We start from the raw sequence: 23,069 nt of genomic DNA on the forward strand, positions 1-23,069 counted from the left end.
CCGGCCCGCCGGAAGTGCTCCCCGCTTCCGGCGCGGCGCGGGCGCTGCCGGGAGCGCGGCAGCATGGAGACCCACGAGCTGTTCCGCCGCCTGGGTGCGGGCGCTCGCTTCGACCTGCGCCGCTTCGGCCCCGACGCGCGGCGCTTCGGGGTGCGGGCACGGCCAGGGGAGGGCTCGGGGACCGGCCCGTGCGCAGTTCAGCTCCGGAGCCGCGTCCCCGCGGCGCTGAGGAACGGGGCCGCGCCATGGCGGCTCACCCTTCTCCCCGTTCTCCCGCAGGTGGTTAAAGGGAACCACGGCGGCGTCTCGCCGGAGAGCCTCGACTTCTTCGGGAGAAAGGAGGGAGCCCCTCAGGGATCTGCCGAGGAGGGCGGGGGGCTCGCAGTGGCTGAAGAGGAGGTGAAGCAGCAGAAAGATGGAACAGGGAAAAACGATGGAAAGAGGAAAAGAACGGCAGAAAGCAGTGAAGGGAAAAGAAAAAAGAAAAAGACACGAGGTATCTGTATACACACACACGTGTATTCCTGGCAGAATCATCAAAGCATTCCAGAATGGTTTGGGTTGGAAGGGACCTTCCAGCCCATCCAGTTCTGGGGTCCGTGGCTGGCCTGGCTCAGAGCTGATCTCAGAACTGGGCCAAGATTCAGTGCTGAGAGCTGGGGATGCGGTTGTCATCCTTCTGGAATCTTCATTAGCTTTATTGGGAATGAGAGGAAAAAGGTTCTGAGATTTTGTTTGTCTCCAGATAATGCCCGTCTGTATTTTACTAAAGGAAATTTCAACTTGTCTGCGACTTCCAGGATCAGCATCAATGCCAGAGCTGTCAGAAAACAATGGAATAAAGTGGACGTCCTCTCTGGAAGCAAAAGTTGAAGATGCAAAAGACAAAAAACCTACTGTAGAGAAGCTCGAACGCTTGAGGAGAGAAAAGGTGGGACCAGTTTGTTCTGATGCAACAAGAGGCTCCTGGTGTTCTCTGGGTGTTTGCTCTAAAACTGGGGTTTATTTTGGGGGATTCCTCATTGGAGGAGGGTTACTGAGTGTGGGGGAAAGACCCAGGAGAGGAATCCACATGTGGCAAATGAAAAAGCAGGAGTTTGTCTTTGCCTCGCAGATCAATCGCTTCAGGCACCAGCACAGGATCAGCGTGCAGGGAACAGATCTCCCTGACCCCATTGCCACCTTCGAGCAGCTTCAGCAGGAGTACAAAGTGCACCCTAAAATCATGGAGAATATCCAGGCTGCGGGTTTCCACGTCCCAACAGCCATCCAGATGCAGGCGATTCCCGTCATGCTGCACGTGAGTTCTCTGGGCTGTCAGGGGTTCTGCCAAAATCTGGGGCAGTTCCAAAAGCTGGATCAGCTTCATCAGAGCTGAAAGCTTGGCTTTTTCAGTTTTCCTCATCTATGTCAGTTGAATTTTTACATTTTTTTTTTTTTTTCCCTACTGAAATAGAAATTTGTATTTTCTTACAGGGTCGGGAGCTTCTGGCTTCAGCTCCTACAGGGTCTGGAAAAACACTGGCATTTTGTATCCCTCTTTTAACACATCTGAAACAACCCAGGAACAAAGGATTCAGGGCTCTGATCATATCACCCACCCGAGAACTTGCCAGCCAGGTGAGTGCTGAGGGAGTCTCACACTGATGGGCTCAGTGTTTTCACCCTGTATCAGCAAAATAGCACCTTTGTAAATATTTCTTTCCTTTATTGCCCTCACATATCAGAGAAAGCTAATTTAAATGTTTCTTTCAAGTCTTTTGACTTCTGTGGAGTAGGTACATATCTATTATCTGGGTCTAATCTAAATGATTAGATTAGAGGCTCAAGATTCTTTGATCATATTTTAAACTGCTCAGTGCTCAGGTGCTCTTAAAACCTCCTTTCCTACTTCAGATTGCTATGAGAGGTTTATCTGTTCGTCCCAAACTTGGAATTTCAAGGGATAACGTTATAACAAAGCTGTGTTATTGAAATTAAATAAAAATACACCTTTGGGCAGTTCTTATTCATGTGAAAGAGGGAGCCACATATGGTAGTGATGTGAATAATGCTTGTTAGAGAGCTGCATTTTATTAAGCTAAGGAAACCAGAGAGATTTCACTGAAATTAGGGTGAGGTTTGAAGCTCTGGCTTCAGGATTAGGGTGCCCAGAGCAGCTGTGACTGCCCCTGGATCCCTGGCAGTGCCCAAGGCCAGGCTGGAAGGGGCTGGGAGCAGCCTGGGACAGTGGGAGGTGTCCCTGCCCATGGCAGGGGGAACTGGATGAGCTTTAGAGTCCCTTCCCACCCAAAGCATTCCATGACTCCACGATGGCCAGCAGTTTTTTGGTTAGAAAAGCTCATCAGCTCAGTTTGGAAATGCAATCTCTGCTGCCTTTTCAGACCCACCGGGAGCTGGTGAAGCTGGCAGAGGGCACAGGCTTCAGAATCCACATGATCCACAAGGCAGCTGAGGCAGCCAAGAAGTTTGGGCCCAAGTCTTCCAAGAAATTTGGTAACTGTTCTAATGACTGAAGTGCTTCTAAAAAATTAAAAAGTGTCACTGACCTTTCTCTTTGGGCTGTGTGGTTTTAAAGAGATGGTTAAAAAGTGGCAGGGAAGAAATGGGAAGTGAGCCTGACATGGACTCTGCTAAACTGTACCTCTGGCAGATTGCGTTGGATCTGGTGTTTCTCAGGGCTCTGTTGGGTTTCTTTTGTGTCTTTTTTTGACATTTTGCTTCTTTTCTTTTAATAGATATACTGGTTACTACTCCCAACAGACTCATTTATTTGCTGAAAGAAGATCCCCCAGCAATAGACTTGAGCAGGTAGGAGCGTGTTCCAACTGTGCTTTGCCACTGCGAAGTGGCTCTCCTGAAAATCAAACCTCCCTGTTCCTAGCGTGGAGTGGCTGGTGGTGGATGAGTCAGACAAGCTGTTTGAGGATGGGAAGTCAGGATTCAGGGAGCAGCTGGGCACAATCTTCCTGGCATGCACCTCCCACCTGGCCAGGAGGGCCCTGTTCAGCGCCACCTTTGCCCACGATGTGGAGGAGTGGTGCAAACTCAACCTGGACAACGTTGTGCTGGTGTCTGTTGGGGCAAGGTAGGTGCTTTCTGCTTCTTTTTTCTTTTTAATTTCCTGGGGAATTGTTTGCTTTGCATCATCAGCCTGCTTGGTTTTGTGGCTGTTGTTAGTCAGCACTGCAGGCTGTTTGTCTCCAGAGAAGTTTGTGTAGGCACGTAGATAGTTCTCTTGTGTTGAATAAAGTGTTCTTTTCCTTTGGCAATTACTTTATCATCAAATAAACATCAATGCTTAGGAGTGTGCTTTGGTGGAATAGGTTTTGTTGTGCAGTATTTCTCATCCACCAGGTTATATTTTTATGGAGGTTATATATATTATATATATTTATTAATATACAAGTTTTTGTTCATGTATATGAAAAATACTGAAGCGTTTCTGTTGCATTTCTGGTTTCAGAAACTCTGCAGCAGAGACAGTAGAACAAGAGCTGCTGTTTGTTGGATCTGAGACAGGAAAACTAACAGCAATGAGAGAGCTTGTTAAAAAGGTATTTTGGAGAGACAGAATGTGTTCTTCTTCCTGTTCAACTGAGCTGTGGTCTGTCAGAGACTCCCAATTTCCCAGGATGTTAAACCATTGCCCAAATCTGCTGTGTCTCAGTTTCTGCAAGGAAAAGGACTTTGGGACCTGAGATCAACTTACTCTTTTGCAGGGTTTTGCTCCTCCAGTCCTTGTTTTTGTACAGTCTATTGAGAGGGCTAAAGAGCTTTTCCATGAGCTTATTTATGAAGGCATCAATGTGGATGTCATCCATGCAGACAAGACTCAGCAACAGGTAGGAGGATTGTATTTGTTTTCAAGAAATGCTTTAGAAAGAAAGGTAAAAGCAAGAGTGTTGGACTGCAACTCCAGGTAACTGTGGCAGCAAATTCCTGCAAGTTTTTGTTCAGAGGTATAGTTTTATTCCTTAACGTCATGACAACTTTCAGGAAACAAGTTCACCTCCTTTCTCTAATTGCTATTGGGACTGTTTCCAAATATCTTGTCTGTTCTTTTCCTAGAGAGACAGAGTAGTGCAGAGTTTCAGAGCTGGGAAGATCTGGGTGCTCATCTGCTCCGCGTTACTGGCTCGAGGGATGGACTTCAAAGGTGTGAATATGGTCATCAATTACGATTTGCCCACAAGTGCAGTGGAATACATCCACAGGATAGGTGAGGCATGGCTCACAAATCTCCTCCTTTTTCTCATTTCTGAGGTCTTGCATGTAGATGTTGCTTTTGTCAGCACTCTGTGAACTTTATTTAGATGTGTCAGACATAGCTGTGCTTTCATTCACTGGGAGCAATGTTTGGGGATTGGCTGCTTGGTATATCCTTGTCTATCCTTGGTATATCCTTGGTCTGTGAACATGCATCAGGAGGCTGGGGCTGTGAGAAGGAATAAAGGGAGATGTCTGAAGTAAAATCTCTACTCTGCAAAATGTGGCAGGTCGTACTGGAAGAGCAGGACACAGAGGAAAGGCAGTCACTTTCTTTACAGAAGATGATAAACCTTTATTACGGAGGTAATATGTCTTAATTAATAATGTCTTTATTTCTTGCTTGAAAAAGAATCACCACAAAACAAAAGACCAACAAACCAGCTGGCTTGTTTGGTTTGCTGTTTTCCACAAAAAATATTTATCACTTGTCCAAGTACTGGAGTTGATCTTTTCCGTCCTCTCCTTTCCAGTATTGCCAATGTTATCCAGCGTGCTGGCTGTCCTGTGCCAGAATACATAAAACATTTGCCCAAACTGCAGAGGTATGTTCATTTTTAGCACTTAACCAGTCTTTTTATCAGTGCTTTTTAATAACTTACGGTACTTTCTAGAACTAGAAACCCTAGTAATTTCATCTTTCTTCACTAAATGTTGTTCTCAGCAAACAAAAGAAGAAATTCATTAAGAAACCTTTGACAAGAGAATCCATTTGTACCACCCCAAAGTGCTTCTTGAATAAAGGCAAAAGAAAAATGTAAGTAGGTTTTGCTGAAGAGAAGGTAAGAGATGCTGTTTATTCAGAAACAGCCCAGAAAATTCAAGCAAAGTAATAGATAACTTGTTTGGATGAACCACGCAGTCATAAAGATTTTAGTGATGAAGTTTTAGTGTCAGTATCTGTCTGTGGGAGCTTGGATTAATGACAACATTTTGCCTCGTGTGGTGCCATGTGTCAGGTGACAGCAGCCTGAGTTTAAGCCACTGGTTATGTTCAGGTGTCTTGATCTCCAATGTGTTTCTTGTAGGAAAACTACAAAGGAAAATACTAAGGGAAAGAAGAAAGATAAAGAAGACAAAAATGGCAGTAAATTACAGACTGTTTCAGAAAGCTGAATTCAGGCTGGTGAGCTGGGGCTGACACCTCTGTCTGTGCTGGAACAGAAGAATGAAGATGGCAGCGATGGTGAAGGGAGAAAAACATTTCTCACGTTTCCTTTGGGGTGAGGGTGGAGGTTTACATGCTAGAAAGTCTCTACTGCACTGCCAGAAGAGAATTCCTGGATGCTTCTTATAGAAGTTGGAGCATGTGCTCGTGCAGTGAATGCCGTGTATTTCTGACAATAGTTCAAAACCAACATCAGTTTGTGTTACTTTCACACAGTTTTGTACTGCTCCTTGAAAATATTGTCTGTGTCAAGATTGCCCCTAATAAATTTTTAGACGCTTCCAGGAGATTCAGAGACAAAAACCACACAACGTTTACCATCAGGTTTGATAAACACAGCTGTCAGAGACTTCCCTGGACACTTGAAAAAAGCCGAAACAAACCCACTTGAATGTGAAAATAAAGCCTTCCTACTGTTTTTCTTCTATAAAATTATATTGAAATAACTAATACTTGACATGTCCAGTAATTTTGTACGGTTTTATAACTGAGCCTGAAACTAGAATAAACGAGGTCATAAGATGCTAATTCAGAGACCTGTGTCTGTGCAGCCTCAGTGGAACAAGTCTGCAGGCAAAAAAAGCCCAGCTCATTGTGTTTTCCCCGTCTTCATCTGCCCAGTGTGTTCTCAACCCACCCTGCTTTTATCAGAATTCTAGTCAGGCAGGAATGGCTTCTTTGTAACTACAATCCTTTAAGGAAGAATTTCTGGACAGGATTGTCCTGGTTTGATCTAGTTTGGATGGGACAGCCACAGCAGCCTGTGCTACAGCCTCGGCACCCTCACAGGGAGGAATTTATTCCAAATATCCCATCTAACCCTCCTTCTGTCGCTGTGAATCCATTGCCCCTTGTGCTGTCACTTCAGGCTCTTGTCGCATGTCCCCGGGTGACCCCTGGGGGAGGTTGGACTCAAAGGCGGCACTTTCTTTTCCTTTTTATGGAAAAGCTGTGGTTTGGATGCTGGAAACCAGCGTTCCCAGGGGGAACAAGGGGCCACTCATCCCCATCCAGGCCGTTCTCGGGTGGCCGTGGGGTTGTGGGGCTGAGGGGCTGAAGGGATGTGGGGCTGAGGAATCAAGGGGACGTGGGGATGTGGGGCTGAGGGGATGTGGAACTGAAGTGATGTGGGGCTGAGGGGCTGAAGGGATGTGGGGATATGGGGCTGAGGGACTGAAGGGATGTGGGGCTGAAGAACCGAGGGGCTATGGGGCTGAGGAACCGAGGGGATGTGGAGCTGAGGAATTGAGGGGATGTGGGCCTGAGGAATCGAGGGGATGTGGGGCTGAGGGGATGTGGGGCCAAGGAACTGAAGGGCTGTGGGGATGTGGGGCTGTGGAAAGGAGGAACTGAGGGGCTGTGGGGCTGTGGCTTTGTGGGGCTGTCCATCCGTGGGGCCGTGGAATGGAAGAACCGAAGGCTGTGCCTCTGTGGGGCCGTGGAACAGAGACACCGAGGGGCCGTGTCCCTGTGGGGCCGTGTCTCTGTGGGGCCGTGTCTCTGTGGGACTGTCCATCCGAGGGGCCGTGTCTCTGTGGGGCCGTGTCTCTGTGGGACTGTCCATCCGAGGGGCCATGGCTCTGTGGGGCCGTGCCCGTGCGGAGCTGTGGAACGGAGACACCGAGGGGCCGTGGCCCTTTGGGGCCATGTCTCTGTGGGGCCGTGTCTCTGTGGGGCTGTGGCCCTGTGGGACTGTGTCTCTGTGGGGCCGTGTCTCTGTGGGACTGTCCATCTGAGGGGCCGTGTCTCTGTGGGGCCGTGTCTCTGTGGGGCCGTGTCTCTGTGGGACTGTCCATCCGAGGGGCAGTGTCTCTGTGGGGCCGCGGCCCTGTGGGGCTGTCCATCTGTGGGGCCGTGGCTCTGTGGGGCCGTGTCTCTGTGGGGCCGTGTCTCTATGGGGCCGTGTCTCTGTGGGGCCGTGCCTATGCGGACCGGTGGAACGGAGACCCCGAGCGGCCGTGTACCGGGGAGCGGCGGGCCGGGGGCGGTGCCTGCCCGGGCCGGCCCCGGAAGCCGCCGCCGCCGCCGCTCCGCTGACAGACGCGGGCCCGAGCGCGAAGATGGCGCTGCGGCCCGGGCCCGGCGCGGGGGGCGCCGGCGGGGCGGGCGGCGGAGCGGCCGGGGCCGCCAGGTCGGTGCTGACCGGGAGCGGCGGGCGAGGGCTGTGCAGAGAGAACGGGGCGATGGTGGGAATGAAGGGACGCGGGGAGGGGCAGAGATGCGGGGCGATGAGAGCGCTGGGGGCTCGGAGTGCGGGTGGGATTGAGGGCAGCGGGGTCAGGGCCCCGATGGGCTGTGCGGGGTTCCTGGCTGCGGGTCCCAGGTGCGGTGCGTGGGCTCTCAGGTGTGCTACATCCTGGGTGGGATGTGGGGGTCGCAGGTGTGGTACGTGCGGTCTCAGGTGAGGTTCGTGGATCTTGGGTGGGGCTCCCAGGTGGGGTTCGTGGGTTGTCAAGTGGGCTTTGTGGGGTTTGGGGGAGGATGGATGGGTCTCAGGTGTAGTACCTGTGATCCTGGATGGAACATCAGGGTCCCAGGTAGGATGTGGTGGGATACTGGGTGGAGTATGTGGGGTCCTGGGTGGGGTGGGGAGGTCCCAGGTGTGTTGTTGGGAATGCAGCCACGGTAGCTCTGTGCTTTGCCGAGATGTATTCACATTTTTGGGGTGAATCACCAGCTGATTTCTTCTGGTGTGTCCAGCTTGGCCAGTTGTGCCCCACTTGCCGTCAGGCTCTGCAGGTGCAATCTCAGATATTGGGGTGGGAAGGATTTGGGGATTCTGCCAGTGCCGCCGCTGTCGGCAGCATTAAATGTCCCTGTCAGGTCTGGCTGTGGCATCCTGGGACCCAGCCTCCCTGGGGACTTCCCTTTTCCCCTCCTTCTCACAAAGGGCACCTTGGCCACAGGGAGGACTGAGGAATCCTGTCGGGAGAAAAAAAAACAAACCCAGTGTTAAAAGAGATGTTGTGTTTCTGTAAAGCTTGGAAAACTGGATTTCACCACCTTTGAAGACTCTACTAATGTTTTTATTTTCAATGTAGGCTCTCATCTGCTATTTATCTCTTGTCCTACTTCCAGGGAGGCTGAGGAAATTTTGCATTTGACAATTAAGCTCGTTGAGTTGTCTTGGATATCCAAAGCCCACAGTTTTTCAGTGTTTTTGGGAGTGTTGTCACTGTTGTCAGTTTCAGAAATAAAGGTTCTGAAAAATAAAACGATTTACAAATCATCACCATTGCCCATTGATAATATTTTGGTTTCTTTGAGGACAAAGTCTGGAGGTAGAGGAAAAGTTCAGTTCTGTGTCTGTGTGGGTTCTTTGCCTGATTTCACTTCAATTTTTGCGCATTTCTGCCACTCAAAAATACTCCGACAGTCTGTTGCATCAATGGAATTGTACTGCTTGAGAATTAAGGGGTTTAAAAATCCACTTGTAGATGGGAAAACGTTCTGTGTGCTTTGGAGCTGTTTCAGTGAAGTTTCAATTCAGAAAAGGAGTTGCTTCTCCCCACGCTCCTGCGTTTTGGCTGAAGATGTTGCTTGGTTGGTTTGGGGTTCCTTGCTGTTTTTTTTAAGCTCCATATTTAAAATACTCATTTAGTAGGAATTTACAGATTTCTAGTACTGCTTTAGGAGGTCTGTTGTAGGGTGATCACTTTGTTCCCTTCTCTTTACTGTGTTTGTGCAGCGTACCCAAGGCAGTCTCACACAGGTCCCCTCGCTGGCTCCCTCAGCCACGAGAACCAGCTGCTTTCAGTGATTGCTCTGGGCAATTCTGCATCTCCAAAAAAGCAGTTCAGGAATAAATTCCCATTGGTGGAATGGTTTGTGGCTGGTGCTGGCAGTTGCACACTGAATCCTGGAGTGAATACGGACGGGGCTGTGCTGCCAGAGCTTGCTTTGCTGCTTTGGACTAGCTCCTCTTCCAGTGCCCTCTAATCAGCTGGGGGTTTTTTGGTTGATTGTTTCTTTTTATTTTTTTTCAGCAGAGACTTATAAATAAACCAGGAGCTGTGTAGAAAGGGATAAATATTTAATAGTTTGGCCTTTACTTGCTCCCAGCGAGCAGTGGTACCTCCTGATGCTTGTTCAGTTTACATTGCATTTACTGGTTTGGAGAATTCTTGTTGTTCAGGTTCCCCAACTGGAAGGGGAAGCAGGAAGCTTAGAACACTTCTACACGCTTAGGAGATCTCCAGAAATTACATTTAGTATTTCATCATTCTGACTAAAATAAGCCTATTTGTTTTCATGTTGATACTGTATGCCAAGGAGTGGATTAAAATGACTGAGTAGAGTTAAACAGACCTTGGCTGTGGTGAGAACCAAGCCCTGCACGTGTTTGGGGCTGAGCTGTTTGAGTCTGCAGAGTTCTTCAGAGGGAGAGCCCCAAATGGTGGGGGTGGAGGATGGCAAGACAAAAGCATTGGGTAGCACAGGTGTGTGATAGTTATGGAAGGACAAATCAGCACACAGTGGTCAGGGCTGAAGAAGAAGCTTCAGGATGATAAAAATCCTGATTAGGGAATGAAGTGAAGAGCAAATGGGTCTTGGTGACTGTGTGACCTGCTGCCTGTACAGTGAGGAGGTGCAATTTGCTCCTGGATAAATGCATAATTTAAATTCCTTATTTTATCTTAGTGCTCATATTACACAGCTCTTTTATATTTATAAACCAGGTTGGCTTTCAGGACTTCCTGCAGCCATTTCTGATGGCATTTTCTCTTTTCGGCAGTTTCTTTTACATCCACTCTTGGAATTGAACATTGAATATCTATAAGTGTGTTTCTCTTCCACAGCACTTTGATGTAATAACTGCCTGGGACACTGAGTGAGGTTCTTGTTTGGGAAATTGCTGCTGACGTGGGTTTCTGCAAGTTGCTTGCAGATGAGAATTTTAAACTAGGTCCTTTTTTACTGTTTGGCAGCTGTTTGAGAGTGAGGGCTCACAATTTCCATTAGGATTTTAGTTGAAATTTTAATGGTTCTTCCTCTGGGTGCACTTGACCCTTGATATGTGAATGAATATTTTCTCCAAGGTGCTATTTTTGTTGTAATTAGATAACTGATAAAATAGAAACTCCATTATTTTGTGATATTAAGGGGGGGGGGGGGGAAGTGATGGAGTTTTGTGGATAGTTTATATTTCTTCAGAAAAGCTGTTCCTAAGCAGCTGAGAAGTGTTCTCTGGTGGTCCTGCTGAGTCAGATACTTCCAAGAGGAGATGGTTATTCATTCCCTGCTTAGCCCACACAACAAACTGACCTGTTCCCAAGCTGTGTGGGTGCTGAGAGTCTCTTGTGGGTGATGTGGATGAGTCAAAGCCGTGCCAGGGCTGCTGGGAGGATCAGATCTGCGCTTCGGGAGATCCCACTGAGGGATAACATTTCCTTGGATGGGGTTGGGTTCTGTGGGACCTGCAGGAGCAGCCGCACGAGACGGTGGGAGGCTCCTGGTGGTGGTGCTGCCGGGGAAGTCGAGGTGGATTTTCCATTTGCACTAAAGTGACAGAATTTCACATCCTCTCGTTTTCCTCCTGCAGCTTCATGTTTCCCGTGGCAGGTGGTTTGGGCCCCCCTCAAGGTACGTATCGGCTTCACATTTTGAGCACAAAATTCTTGACTTTGTTTAGACAAATTAGACCTAAACCAGGTCTGCAGTGATGTTCAGAGGTGTGATTATTAATTGAACCCCATGGCTGGTTTTTGCCCTTGAATTCAGCTCTGCTCAAATGACTCTCACTCCTCTGCTGGGAAAGCCTCCAGTGTGCTGTTGAAGCAGCGCCACCAGAATCTGGATTAAAGGTCCAGGAAAACTACATCTCCCTTTTTAACCTGAATTGGCCTTTTAGACTCTGGTGTTATTTTGAGTGTGGTATTTCACCTCTCTCTGCTTCATCTCCCAGCTGTGTATACCCATACTGTGTGGGTGTTGCAAGACCTGGTAAATATTTACAAAGCACATCAAGACCCCAGGACAAGAGTCACAACCTGTGTGGAAAGTATTAATACAATGGCAGAGCCTCAGCCTTAAATTGCCTTTGTTCTCATTCCTGATGCAGTGCTGTTTGTTTAATTAGAGGAAAATATGCAGAGAATTTATGGGGAAAATAGAGAGTTTTTTATTGAAATCGCAGGGACTGATTCATGGATTATTCCTGCCTGTGTCATGCCCTCCTGGAGTGTTTTTGCATAATTATCTCCATGGTGTGCTGGTAACAAGTTCATGTTAGTGTTTGTCTCCCAAGACAGCAAAATGTGAGACAGGAAGATGCTGAAATGTAACACACTTGCTTTATTCAGTGAATTAATACATTCCAGCTTGATTTGTCCAATTTTGTGCATGTTTAGCTTTTACTGACATACATGTAGTGGGCTAATTAACCTAAAGTGTGCTAATTAACCTACAGACAAGTTATCCAGCCAGGTCAGAGTGTGAAGTTGCTTTGTGAAAGGTTGACTTTATTTCCCAAGATTTATTTTCAGAAGCTGCTGGTTTCAAGAGAAATAGGAATTACCAGCACCAGTCACTGTGGTTAATTAAAGAGTTTTAATTGGAAATGACCCTTCCAAAAATCACATGGGAAAAAACCCACAGAGAATCTTTAGGATGGTGGGATAATTCATCAGGTTAGTTACTGAAAAGCCCTGTAATATTTTTCCCTGTAGAATGACCAGTGTCTAAACTAAGGAGATTTCTATGACTGCCTGCAGTGTAGCAAATGTTATTATTTTTATTTTTAAACAGTCCAGCTCAACTCAAGAGTTTTTTTACTTTCCTTTGCTGGTTTAGTAAACAAAAAAACCAAAACTAAAACAATTAAATGGGGGAGGCAGGGTTAGAGAAGGGGAAAAAAAAAGCTTTTAACATTAACTGGGCACTTAGCTTGTTTAATGTTTCATTGCAGGGATGATTCCTATGCAACAGCAAGGGTTTCCAATGGTTCCTGTCATGCAGACCAACATGCCAGGGATGATGGGAATGAATTATGGCTCTCAGATGCCTCCTGGACCCATGGCCATGCAGGTGTGTGGCAATGATTTTTCTTTTTCCTCAAAGTAACTTTGTCTTTAGTGCTGCTGTTGCTAATTGAGGAATAAGAATTAAATATGAACAGATTATATTATATTTTCTCTCTTTTAATCTGTTGTTTTCTATTTAGCACCATATATGCTTATGTACAGTTTTGCACTTTGCTGAAAGTCAATGTTTTTGCATGACTTTGTAACCAAATTGCTGTGTCACAAATGGAATTTATTGTTTTGCCATCTCCTTACACTCCCTTCCCTCCCCCAGCTGCAATTTATTATGTTATTTTGGCAAAATTTATAGTAGGAAGATGTTTTTATGAGAGCTGGTCTAAAAATAATAAACAACTTTTGTTCTCTTCCTACGTGTTCTGAGACCAAATGCAAAATGAATTGCAAGAAAAATAATTATTTTCTGTCTCCTTCTATATTAGGCAGCTTTGCTGCTCTAAGTGTCCCAGAATATATTCCTCAGCAAATGCTTCTGATACAGTTTATTCAGACAAGGCTCCTCTTGGCTGTTGTCATATATTGTTGGTTCCCTGGATATGTCTGGGAAACACCTAGACCACATTTTCCAGCATCTGTGGTTGGTAGGAGGGGGTATAAAAATATGAAATTCCTTAGAATAGGAACAAAAATCCGAAGAAAACCCGTACTGAGCGGTGTGGGATGGCTGTAGCCTTGCTGCTCTTGGGGCAGGCTGGATTTGAAGAGCTGTTTTTTGACAGTTTTCCCCAATTCCGTGAGGCTGAGCGCTTGTGGAGAGGAAGAGTGCCATCTACTGAGGGCACTGCTCCTCCAGCACTCCCTAACACCAGCCTCCACTTCATTGGCACTGCCAACTTTGGCTTTTTCTGCGGGGAAAAAAAATACACTGGAGCTGAAACCCCCCCTGGAGCTGTGTGCTGTGTTTGGTTGCAGGGTGGCATGGCCCTCGGGCCGATGCCAGCAGCTGGAATGCCCTACATGGGCCAGGCCTCCTTCCTGGGAATGCGCCCCGCCGCCCCGCAGTACGGCCCCGACATGCAGAAGCAGTTTGCAGAGGAGCAGCAGTAAGTGGCACTCACTGACTCCTGGGGAGGGGAGATGTGCTTTCTCTGGAGCAGCATTGTTTGGGGCTGTAGAATATTGCTGGATGTTCCGTTGCCTCTGAACTTCGTGGTGCTTGTCCAGGTCTGAGAAGAAGCAGGAGTGTGTGCACCAAACCATCTGAATTGGAGACAGCAGAAATGGAGAAATCAAACACAAACCTGACATGAAAAGTCTCATAAAATTTTTTAAAATATATTATTTTTAAAATCATTTTCCTTCAGGAAGAGGTTTGAGCACCAGCAGAAGTTCTTAGAGGAAGAGAGAAAACGGCGGCAGTTTGAAGAGCAGAAACAAAAGCTGAGACTCCTGAGCAGTGTGAAACCCAAGGTATGGCCTGATAATGAGTGGGGTGTTTCTTTTTTCAGGTTTTCTTTTAATAGCTTTTAATGGGAGGGTCTCTTTCTACAAGCAAATCAGTGGGAATTGCATGAGATGCCAGATTATGGCTCGAAAAACCTCTGGAGGAGTCAGTCCTATACATGCTCTGCCAGCACCAGGCATTGCTAATTCTGGTACTGAAGAAGTGTGTGGGTATTGGAAGAAAACTGAGCTGTTGTCAATTTTTCAAAACGTTTTCTGTGCTGTTTCAGACAGGTGAAAAAAGCAGAGATGATGCTTTGGAAGCCATTAAAGGGAACTTAGATGGCTTTTCTAGAGATGCTAAAATGCACCCAACACCAGCAACACATGCAAAAAAGCCAGGTTTGTAATTTTCCTCATTTTTCAACTGAAAATAAAACTCCAACGTTTGAAATCCTCAGCAGGGGGGCTAATTCCAGAAAGTATTTTTATTTGCTGGTACGAAATGAGTGGATTAACAGTTTTGTAAAATCAAATGTCATTCTGGGTGCTGTTTGTTTGGTCAGGATATGAGGGTGAAATATTAGATACCAGTTGTTATTAAAAGACTAGAAATCTTTAACAGAAAGCCTCATGTGCTGTGCTAAATGTGAAGCATCAAGGGAATTGACAAAACGTTTGTTCTTTTCTAGTCAAAGCATTAATTAATGTTTTGCAGAGTGCTTTTGAAGATGAGAAGTGGTATTTAAGTGCTAAGAATGATCAAAACCACGTATAAAGACATGAGTGCAGTGTCACAGCTGGCTGATGTGTCGTTGGGCATGGTCAAACCAAGCCTCTGTGTTCTCAGTAATTACACTGGCAACAATTGCCACTTAAGATTTCACGTGGTCTGTAGTGTAGTCTTTTTAGTGTCTAGCCTGAAAGAAAGCTTATCTAGGCCAAGCTTTTTCCTATATAAAATTTGTGTCTGCTGTGGATTCACTCCTTGGTAAGTTTGCACTTACAGGTGGTCTCTGACAACTTCCCTCTGTCTGTAGATTTGCCTGTCCTTCACCAGTTCTGTTGAAATGAGTAACACTGAAAGGACTCAAGCAGAAAATTGTCTACATGAGCAGACATTTCTTTTGTACTTTATGATACATTGCTGAGTTTCTATGGATAAAACACTCCTTTGAGGGAGAATGTCCCCTGACAGACTCCATTATGTCCAGTTTGAAATACCACCTCTGGATTTGTTTTGACCCTGTCTGCTTAAAACAGACAGAATACTTTCACAGTCAGTGTGAAGAACCAAATTTCAGTGTCTACATCCTGAAAAGTTGGGAGAGAAGATGTGTGGTTGGAAGGGGCTGCTCAGTTTTCCCTTGTGTTAGTGACACCCTTCACGTGTCACCACACAGACTCCACGCTGCTCCTCCTCGCCCCTTTGCTGTGTATTCCCAGTGTTTGGCACTTTTCCCACAGTCCCACCTGTGACCCTTATTCCTCATCACTTTGCCTTGTGTGTTCATTCCATTTGCAGATCATCCCACACCATCCCATTGTGCTGTGTCTGTTTCCCATTCTGCTTTTCTCCATGATGAAGAATTTAGTGACTTTATGCAAGGGCCTGTTGAAACCCCCAAACTGGTGCCTCAATCCACCTCTCAGCCTTTCCATCCTGCCACTGAGGCTGGGCAGCTGCTTTCAGAGAGGGCTGTGCTCCAACCTGTCCCTCCAGCCCAGGCTCCAGTGTTATCCACCCTGCATGGTTCAGCTGGGCAGGTTCCTTATTTTCCTACCTCTGCATCTCCATCCAATACCCATAAAACAGGTAACTCTAAAGTATCTTCTTTTACATGTCACCCTCTGAGCTACACACAGTCTTTACATAATTTGTTGGGGTTTTTTTTTCAGCCTGGCAGGAAAAAATAATTTAGGCAATTAAGAAAAAACCTGCTGATCCATGATTTTAGTTCCCTTCTTGCTTCCCTTAGAGCTGCCTGTAAAAGCAAGTCATGTGTGGATCCAAATACTGCTAAATACACACATACCTGACCTTAGGTGAATTAAATCTTGTATTTTAGCATCATCCTAAATCTGTGGGGTAGAAAAAAACACAGTTGAGATGGTGATATATGAAATAATGATTATGCTTCTGTGGAGCACTTGTGTGCTTCCTCTCTTGGAGGCTGAAGGGATGTTGGTGAGATGAACATGAAGAGTTTTGGAGATGTAAGTAGATACTGGGCACTTCTGCTCGTAATGCCTGGATGACTACACAACAATAATTGTAATACATGAAATAGTTTTGTGTCTTGCTCCTCTTACCTGTTTTTTGCGTGTTGAATTTGTTGTGTTTGTGGTAAGTAAAGGGCAGAACCAGGCTCTGAAAGAGAGGGTGGTGCTGTTGGTCGGAGCTGGGGCTGATCATCTCTAACTCATCAGTGGTACCAAAAATACTTCTCCTTTGAAAAGTGTGGAAGTGCAGTCTGGGCAGTTCCTAACAAAGTATAAATAATCCCTCCTGCTGTTTATTCAGGCTCTTCCTTGGAGGAGAAAGCCTTAGCTCATGGCTCAGATGAATCTGAACAAGAGCAAACCAAACTTAAAACCTCCGAAGTTGGGCACAAAGCCTCGGCTGCAAGCCAAGCCCATCCCAGTCTCACCAGCAGTGACTGGGATGTTGTAGGTGGACATGAAAGTGGTCCCACTGCTGCTGCAGAGGTGCACAAGGCTTCAGAACAAAACAGAGCAGTTGAAGAGTGTGGTGAGCAATCAAAACGTTTGACAGAATTTCAATCTAATGAGATGCTGCTTGGTGCTAACGCTCTGTTCACTAATTCCAAGGCCAACCCTGCACAATTTTGCTCTGAACGCCTGCTTGAATAATATGTCAGTGCCTCCTGCTCCTTGCTCAAAGTGTAACTGCCATGATTTTGCTCTGAACTTTCTCCATATGAGTTTTATTGTTGTAATCACTTTTAACACGTTTGTTTAATCGAGTTTGCTGTTTTAAAATATTCTGTCCTGTCTTGGGGAAAAAGAAGTTGTGCTGTCTGAAGATATTTTTAAAAAACTGTCTAGGGAAACCTACCACTAAAGGTGGTCAGTGTCATGGTGGGTTTTAATCTTTTAGCCTTGAGGGGATAAAATCTTGCCAGGTTTAAACTCTTGGCTAGTTAATACTTATTTCTCGAGTATTTGCTGCTCATACACATTATGTGTAAAACCACCTGTGTTTTAGGGGTGAATATTCAAAAGATAGTCTCGAGGAAAACTTAAAACAAGGTTTTATTCCAGTTTGGATTTTGTTAAATCTGTTGACTGAGTATGGAAGGGGGGTTAAAACTGAAGAATAACGAGATCTGAGGAAGTGGCAAATTTATTTTACTTGGTTGATGAAATTGAAGGAATTACTTATATTAGAATGTGCTTGGAGTTGTGGGATAATTAGAAATTAGACTGCAGTCAAGAGGAGATGCAAGGGTACTGGGAAAGACACTGAAATCTGAAATGATGCTGATTTTGGTCAGAGCTCCATTCAAGGTGAGCATAAAATCTGCTGAGGAAGACTGAGGGGAAGAGCCCACATAGTGGAGAAGGAAATAACCGATTTTCAGGGAGTGAAGTGTGTCAGGTCATCTTACAAAAGTCTGTAGTAGTGGAGGTGGCTGTGGTGTCCCCTGGAGCTGCAGACTGGGAGCAGTGGATAGAGGTTTGAGGATGTGGGATATGATCTTGCTGAGGTTCAGTCCCTTGGCTGTTTGTGGATTTCCCAGGGGAGAATGTTCTGGGGGAACATCGTGGGGGTTATGGTAGGTATGGATTGATTTATTCCACAAATAGCCAGCAGGGAGCTGATGGGAAGCTGAATTTGTTATGACACAGAACTGCTGTGAAACTTGAAGACAATGAGACTTTAGGTTCTGTACATCTGCACGTTGAGGGAGGCACATGAGGAGCTCCTTATTTCATTTACATATATAACTATAATCTACTACTGCCACATCATTCTAGTTATTATTTCATATTCCTGCAGTATCTGTTTTTTCCTCTGAGCACAGTGATTCCAATCTGAAATCTTTGCCTGATATGCTGAATGGTGCTGACCAGCTGTGGTGTAGCCTCTTCAGATCATTGTACTCTGTATCCTAATACAACTGTTTTTCTTACTGAATGGAATACCTTTAGGAGTTGGAGTGTTCCCTCCCCAGGACCCCATCCAGCAAATTATGCCTCCCTGGATTTACAGTGACAGCTTGGTCCCAGGTAAAGCAACCAGTGGGCATTTGGCCAGGTGGGCAGTGCAAAGTGTCAATGTACCTGTGCTTGCATGGCCACTTACTGTTCAGAGCCTTATTCCCTCATCAAAAGAGTCCTGGATCTTTGATATGTTACATATTTATGGTGTCTTATCTGCATTTGAAGAAGCAGGGGTTTGGACATTTGAGCATGTTAACAAATTCCAGATTAAACATTTATGGCAGCAGCTTATCCCAGCAGAGGATGCCTTGCTGATAATGCTGCTTTCACGGGTATTCTGTTTTTTGGCATGTGTTGTAATTAGGCAGGCTCATTTCTGAAGGCTGTGTGTCTTCTATGTGTAAATAACACAGTGAATAGAAAATGAATTGCTGTAGTAAATATTGATTACATGAGGTTTGAGTACATAAGGCTCTTAGAACTATCTTTTCATCTGGGTTATTCTGCAATTTCATTAAAGAAAAGTGGTTTGAAATGCAGCACTAAGTGTATTTGATATAAAATATTTCTCAGTTTGAGTTACACTTGTCTGTAAAGACCATCCAATAACACATTTAGATGAAACATGGTGCTACAATACAGTGCCAGAATGCTCTTGCTTTACCTTACACTGAGTGCTCCTGATTTGATATCATGTTGAGTTTGAGACAGCATAAAAATGCAATAATATTTGAGAAGAGCAGTTGTCAGTGTCTAACGCTGCCTCCCTCACAACAGAGCTGTATAAGAAGATCTTAGAAACCACTCTGACTCCTGCTGGCATTGACACAGCCAAGCTCTACCCCATCCTGATGTCCTCGGGACTGCCCAGGGAGACCCTGGGGCAGATCTGGGCCTTGGCCAACCGCACCACGCCTGGAAAGCTGACCAAGGAGGAGCTCTACTCCGTGCTGGCCATGATAGCAGTGACCCAGGTATGCTCTCACCTGGCAGCCCTGAGCAGCTGCCCTGGGCTGCACACCTCCTGCAAAACACTGCTTCTGGTGAAGTGCAGCGCAGAAACTGCCCTTGTAACATCGGTGGGATTGCAATCTTAGCAATTTCATCACTTGCATTTCAGTTACTCTCCTGTAAAACACTGCTTCTGGTGAAGTCCAGCGCAGAAACTGCCCTTGTAACTTCAGTGGGATTGCAGTCTTAGCAATTTCATCACTTACATTTCAATTACTCTTTCATTTAGTGTCAACTGAAGTTCTTAGATACAGGTAGAAATCTCATCTGTATATATTTTTAATATCAAATGCAACAAGTGACAGGACAAGAATATGTGGCCTCAAGCTGTGCCAGAGGAGTTTCAGCTGGAACACGAGGAAGAGTTTATTAATGGAAAAGGTTATTAAGTAGTGGAAGGGGCTGCCCAGGGAGGTGGTGGAGGTGTCCAAGGAAGGACAGCGCTCTGGGCTGGGTGACAGGGTGGGTCAAAAGATGGACTCAATGGCCTTGAAGGCCTTTTCCTACCTCTGTGTGGAATATAATTCACTTACACGAACCTTGATGGCGTATTTGGATGTGGGAGGTTTACTGGGAGCTTGACCAGTACCCTGCTCCTTGTTGGCTTCAGCACAACGAGCTGCAGCCTGGACCTGAGAACACACTGCAGCCTTTGATCAGCACTGCAGCTGTAACTAACCGTGTGCTTGTTGCCTCTGCAGAGAGGGATCCCTGCCGTGAGCCCTGACGTGCTGAACCAGTTTCCAGCCGCGCCCGTCCCCACCCTGTCCGGGTTCCCGGTGCCGCTGCCCGGCGGGGTGAGCCAGCCCCCGCTGCTGCCCGCGGCTGCCCCGGCCTCCGTGGGGCTGGGCATCGGGCCCTCGGTGATGGGCATGAGCATCCCCGGCCCTGCTCCTGCTGCAGCTGCTGCTCCAGCCCCGGCTCCAGCGGGAGGAGCTGCAGCGCAGCCTGCGGGAGCCTTCCTGCCCTCCTACCCGCCCGGCCAGGTGAGCTCCTCCCTGCCCGCCAAACCCCCTTCCCTGCCAGGGAAATTAGCCTGGCACTTCCAGCCTTACGTGGTGAGAACAGGTCTGAAGTAAATGGCAAAACACCCCAGAGCTGAAATGCAGCATGTGATGTCTGAAAATGTGAAGTGCCACTAAGGGCGTACTTTCATTTTTTCAGTTCTTTCTGGAGTCATAAGAAGAGGTACAAAAGTGTTCTGTATTCCAAAGAGGATTTAGTTGTAGTTAGGATTTTGTAACGCACATAAAATGGAATTTTATGTTAAACTGCACAGCAGCTGTTAAAATAGAAGTTTCAGGAGCAGCAGAGAACACTGAAAACCTTCTGTTTACAGAGGTAAATCATGTGGGGATAAATTTTGCTGTTTGCAGACATGCTTCATCCTAAAGAAAATACTCTTTGTGGTGCTATTAATTTAAAATTATTCATTGATTTAGATTATTATTATTTGTCCTGTATTAAAAGATGACATGGCTATGATCAATAACACATTTATTGTGAAATAATGAACTGTTGTCCATTCTTGCTCCTTGTAATCCTGTGTATGTTTGAGTAGGGCAAGGTGCAGACAAAGTGGAAGTGCTGATGATGCTGGTGTTGAAAGGTTCTTTTCCTTCTTTTTTTCCCCTTCTAATCACACTTTTCTATGCTGCTTTCATGTATGACAATTTTAAGAGCCAGCAGCATAGCAATTAATGTCTTGTTTGTAATTCAGGTAGTAAAACCAGAAGATGATGACTTCCAGGAGTTTCAGGATGCCTCAAAGTCTGGCTCCCTGGATGACTCCTTCACTGATTTCCAGGGGGAGGCAGCCAAAGCAGCCAGCTCACAGCACCGGAGCAGGTACCAGGTCCTTGGTGTTTCTGTTATTTCTCTGGCCAAACTTTTGATACCTGACTATAAACCTCAACTGAAACATCATTCAGACTCCAGCAATCCTGGCTTTTCCTTTGGGAGACAAGATGTAATCCCTGATCCGGCAGGTTTTGTATAACAAAATAAATAAACATGTTTCCTCTCTTTGACAGTTTACAATCGACCTTTCAAGATTTACAAAGACTACAGAATTTCAGCCTTCTTTCCTCTTCATTCACCTCCCAGGTGTCTAATTGTAGACAGACACATTTTCTGGGTAGGAACTGGCTGTTCTTTGTGGCAAACAGAGCTCTGAATTCCATGTGATCCCTGATTACCAGGTGCTTCCTCAGCAGTGACATCAAATGGGGATGTTCAACCCAGTTGTTCTCTTATGCTGAGAAAAATGGCTTCTGTGTAAGAAATATAATTTTCCTGATGGCACAGAAGTCCAGAATGCTTTGGTTTGGAAGGGACATTAAAGATCAGCAGTTCCACCCCCTACCCTGGGCCAGAAACACCTTTCATGACACCAAATTGCTTCAAACCCTGTGCAGCCTGGCCTTGGGCACTCCCAGGGACGTCAGTCAGTGCCACATGAGTCTGAAGATGCTGATTTAAATATATTTTGTGTTAGATGTCATTTTGCAGCTGAAGCTAATCTTCTGAAAAGTGAAAGTTTTGACAGAAAACTGTTGCACAATGGGGAAGTAGAGGGTCATAAAGAAATATTTCAAAAATGGTGTTTCTTTTTTACTGCAGCAGTTCTCTTTATTCAGTTGTGAAAGCGTTCAGTTTTGAACAAAATGTTACAATGAGCTATAATCTAATTGCTTATGGAGCTTTATTTTAAAAAAAGCCATCTGTGGAGTACAGCTGATTAACCATTCCATTTGCCAAGATTGCATATCTAATAGCCTGCTTTGCAGGGATGGGAAATTTAATTATATTACCATAAGCTCTGTTTTTTTGCCGTTGCACTGTCTGCCTGCAAGCACCACAGACCAGCATCAGCACATGTGTGCAAGTGCTTGGCTTGTGTGTTGCTTGTAGGCTGCTGATAAGGAGATTTAAATGTCTCTGGAAAGATTCTTGCTCCAGGCTGAAGAATGCAATAGAAATTCATTCAGGTTTTCAATGTGAGTGACACAAACTGGAGGTAGAATGCATCATTCATATGTAAAGGATGTTGTTGTGTGGCGCTGCCAAGGTCTGATAACGGGGCTTGTGTGGAGGGCAAGCAAAGCTCTCTCCTAAATCTTCCAGCGTTTGCTAACAAGGTGTTAGGTTGTTGTGGCAGTTTTACTGGATAAAATAGAGTGTGTTTATGCAAAAAGACTTGCTTGTGTAACTGTGCACTAATCCTTATTTTGCTGACTAGATACCTGCCTAAACTCCCTGATTGGCACTGACAAAAATTCAGAATTACTATTTCCCTTCCTTTGAACAGTGATCCCACTTTATTATCTTAATTTTACAATATGTAATGAGATATAATCAGAGTTAGATAAGCTGAAAGTATAGAGCTGTTAAAATCTCATGTAGTTTTAACTCTTTACTGTATCTGGTTCTATCGGGGTAATTTTCATAGGGATAAATTAAGCAGGATTGTTTCCTGGGGTGTGTCTGGGTGCTTGTTCTCTCCTGGGCTATGAATTTGTTGGTATAAAGTTCTGGAGTGTTTTGTTCATGGTTTTGATAAAATTAAAATCAAGAATGCTGCAAATTGACTTTGAACCAAGGAAATATGATTAGGTGAGCTAAAGTGGGAATTTACCCAGCTGAGGTCACTTACATCAGGGGCTGGATTAAACACTCATTAAGGCATAAACTTAGGTTTAGGAATGAAATTGTGTAGGCATAATAAGAGGCTCCTTTAAATAAAACCTGGAAATGCAGATTTTTTATGGATAAATTAAGGAACTTTGCTTTTATCTCTTTTGTTTTTAGTGTTCCTTCTTTACTAATGCCACTCCCAGGTACCAAGCCACTTTCACCAGCTGACAAATATGCTGTGTTTAAAGGAATGGCAGCTGAGAAGCCTCCTGAGAGTGCAGCTGCTTTTGGAGGTAAAAGGACAAATACACAACCATTATGAGCAATTTATTGTACAATTTCATTTATCTTCTTTTTGGCATTGATAAGATATT

The 23,069-nt window shown here is 45.5% G+C and overlaps 2 protein-coding genes across 6 annotated transcripts in view; both read left to right on the forward strand.

Moving 5' to 3' along the window:
- Positions 1–5,965, forward strand: DDX52 (DExD-box helicase 52). The gene is made up of 15 exons (XM_030287949.4): positions 1–150; positions 280–496; positions 801–931; positions 1,115–1,300; positions 1,477–1,620; positions 2,385–2,496; positions 2,739–2,811; positions 2,885–3,088; positions 3,467–3,557; positions 3,723–3,845; positions 4,072–4,222; positions 4,500–4,575; positions 4,743–4,814; positions 4,934–5,026; positions 5,298–5,965. The coding sequence occupies exons 1-15, from the start codon at positions 64–66 to the stop codon at positions 5,383–5,385; spliced, it is 1,848 nt and encodes a 615-aa protein (XP_030143809.4). The 5' UTR covers positions 1–63; the 3' UTR covers positions 5,386–5,965.
- A 1,454-nt stretch (positions 5,966–7,419) lies between these two features.
- Positions 7,420–23,069, forward strand: part of SYNRG (synergin gamma) — a 35,644-nt gene continuing 19,994 nt past the window's right edge. For 2 of the 5 annotated variants that reach the window (XM_030288044.4, XM_041719975.2), the window contains exons 1-13: positions 7,420–7,568; positions 10,980–11,020; positions 12,345–12,463; positions 13,390–13,520; positions 13,782–13,887; positions 14,151–14,262; positions 15,386–15,676; positions 16,385–16,612; positions 18,037–18,114; positions 18,826–19,022; positions 19,761–20,045; positions 20,780–20,907; positions 22,870–22,988. In XM_030288044.4, the coding sequence (XP_030143904.4) occupies positions 7,498–7,568; positions 10,980–11,020; positions 12,345–12,463; positions 13,390–13,520; positions 13,782–13,887; positions 14,151–14,262; positions 15,386–15,676; positions 16,385–16,612; positions 18,037–18,114; positions 18,826–19,022; positions 19,761–20,045; positions 20,780–20,907; positions 22,870–22,988 (1,906 nt within the window). In that variant the 5' untranslated portion in view covers positions 7,420–7,497. The remainder of the gene's footprint in view (positions 7,569–10,979; positions 11,021–12,344; positions 12,464–13,389; positions 13,521–13,781; positions 13,888–14,150; positions 14,263–15,385; positions 15,677–16,384; positions 16,613–18,036; positions 18,115–18,825; positions 19,023–19,760; positions 20,046–20,779; positions 20,908–22,869; positions 22,989–23,069) is intronic. The other 3 variants (XM_041719977.2, XM_041719978.2, XM_041719976.2) reach the window with 2 other exon arrangements.

This window comes from Taeniopygia guttata, chromosome 19 (genome assembly GCF_048771995.1).
Source record: "Taeniopygia guttata chromosome 19, bTaeGut7.mat, whole genome shotgun sequence".
Classification (NCBI taxonomy): Eukaryota; Metazoa; Chordata; class Aves; order Passeriformes; family Estrildidae; genus Taeniopygia; species Taeniopygia guttata.

Coding starts and splice junctions, on each gene's coding strand:
- DDX52 (XM_030287949.4), top strand. CDS start 64: ATGGAGACCCACGAGCTGTTCCGCCGCCTGGGTGCGGGCGCTCGCTTC. Junction 3,089..3,466: donor CTGGTGTCTGTTGGGGCAAG/GTAGGTGCTTTC, acceptor TTCTGGTTTCAG/AAACTCTGCAGCAGAGACAG. Junction 3,558..3,722: donor TGAGAGAGCTTGTTAAAAAG/GTATTTTGGAGA, acceptor ACTCTTTTGCAG/GGTTTTGCTCCTCCAGTCCT.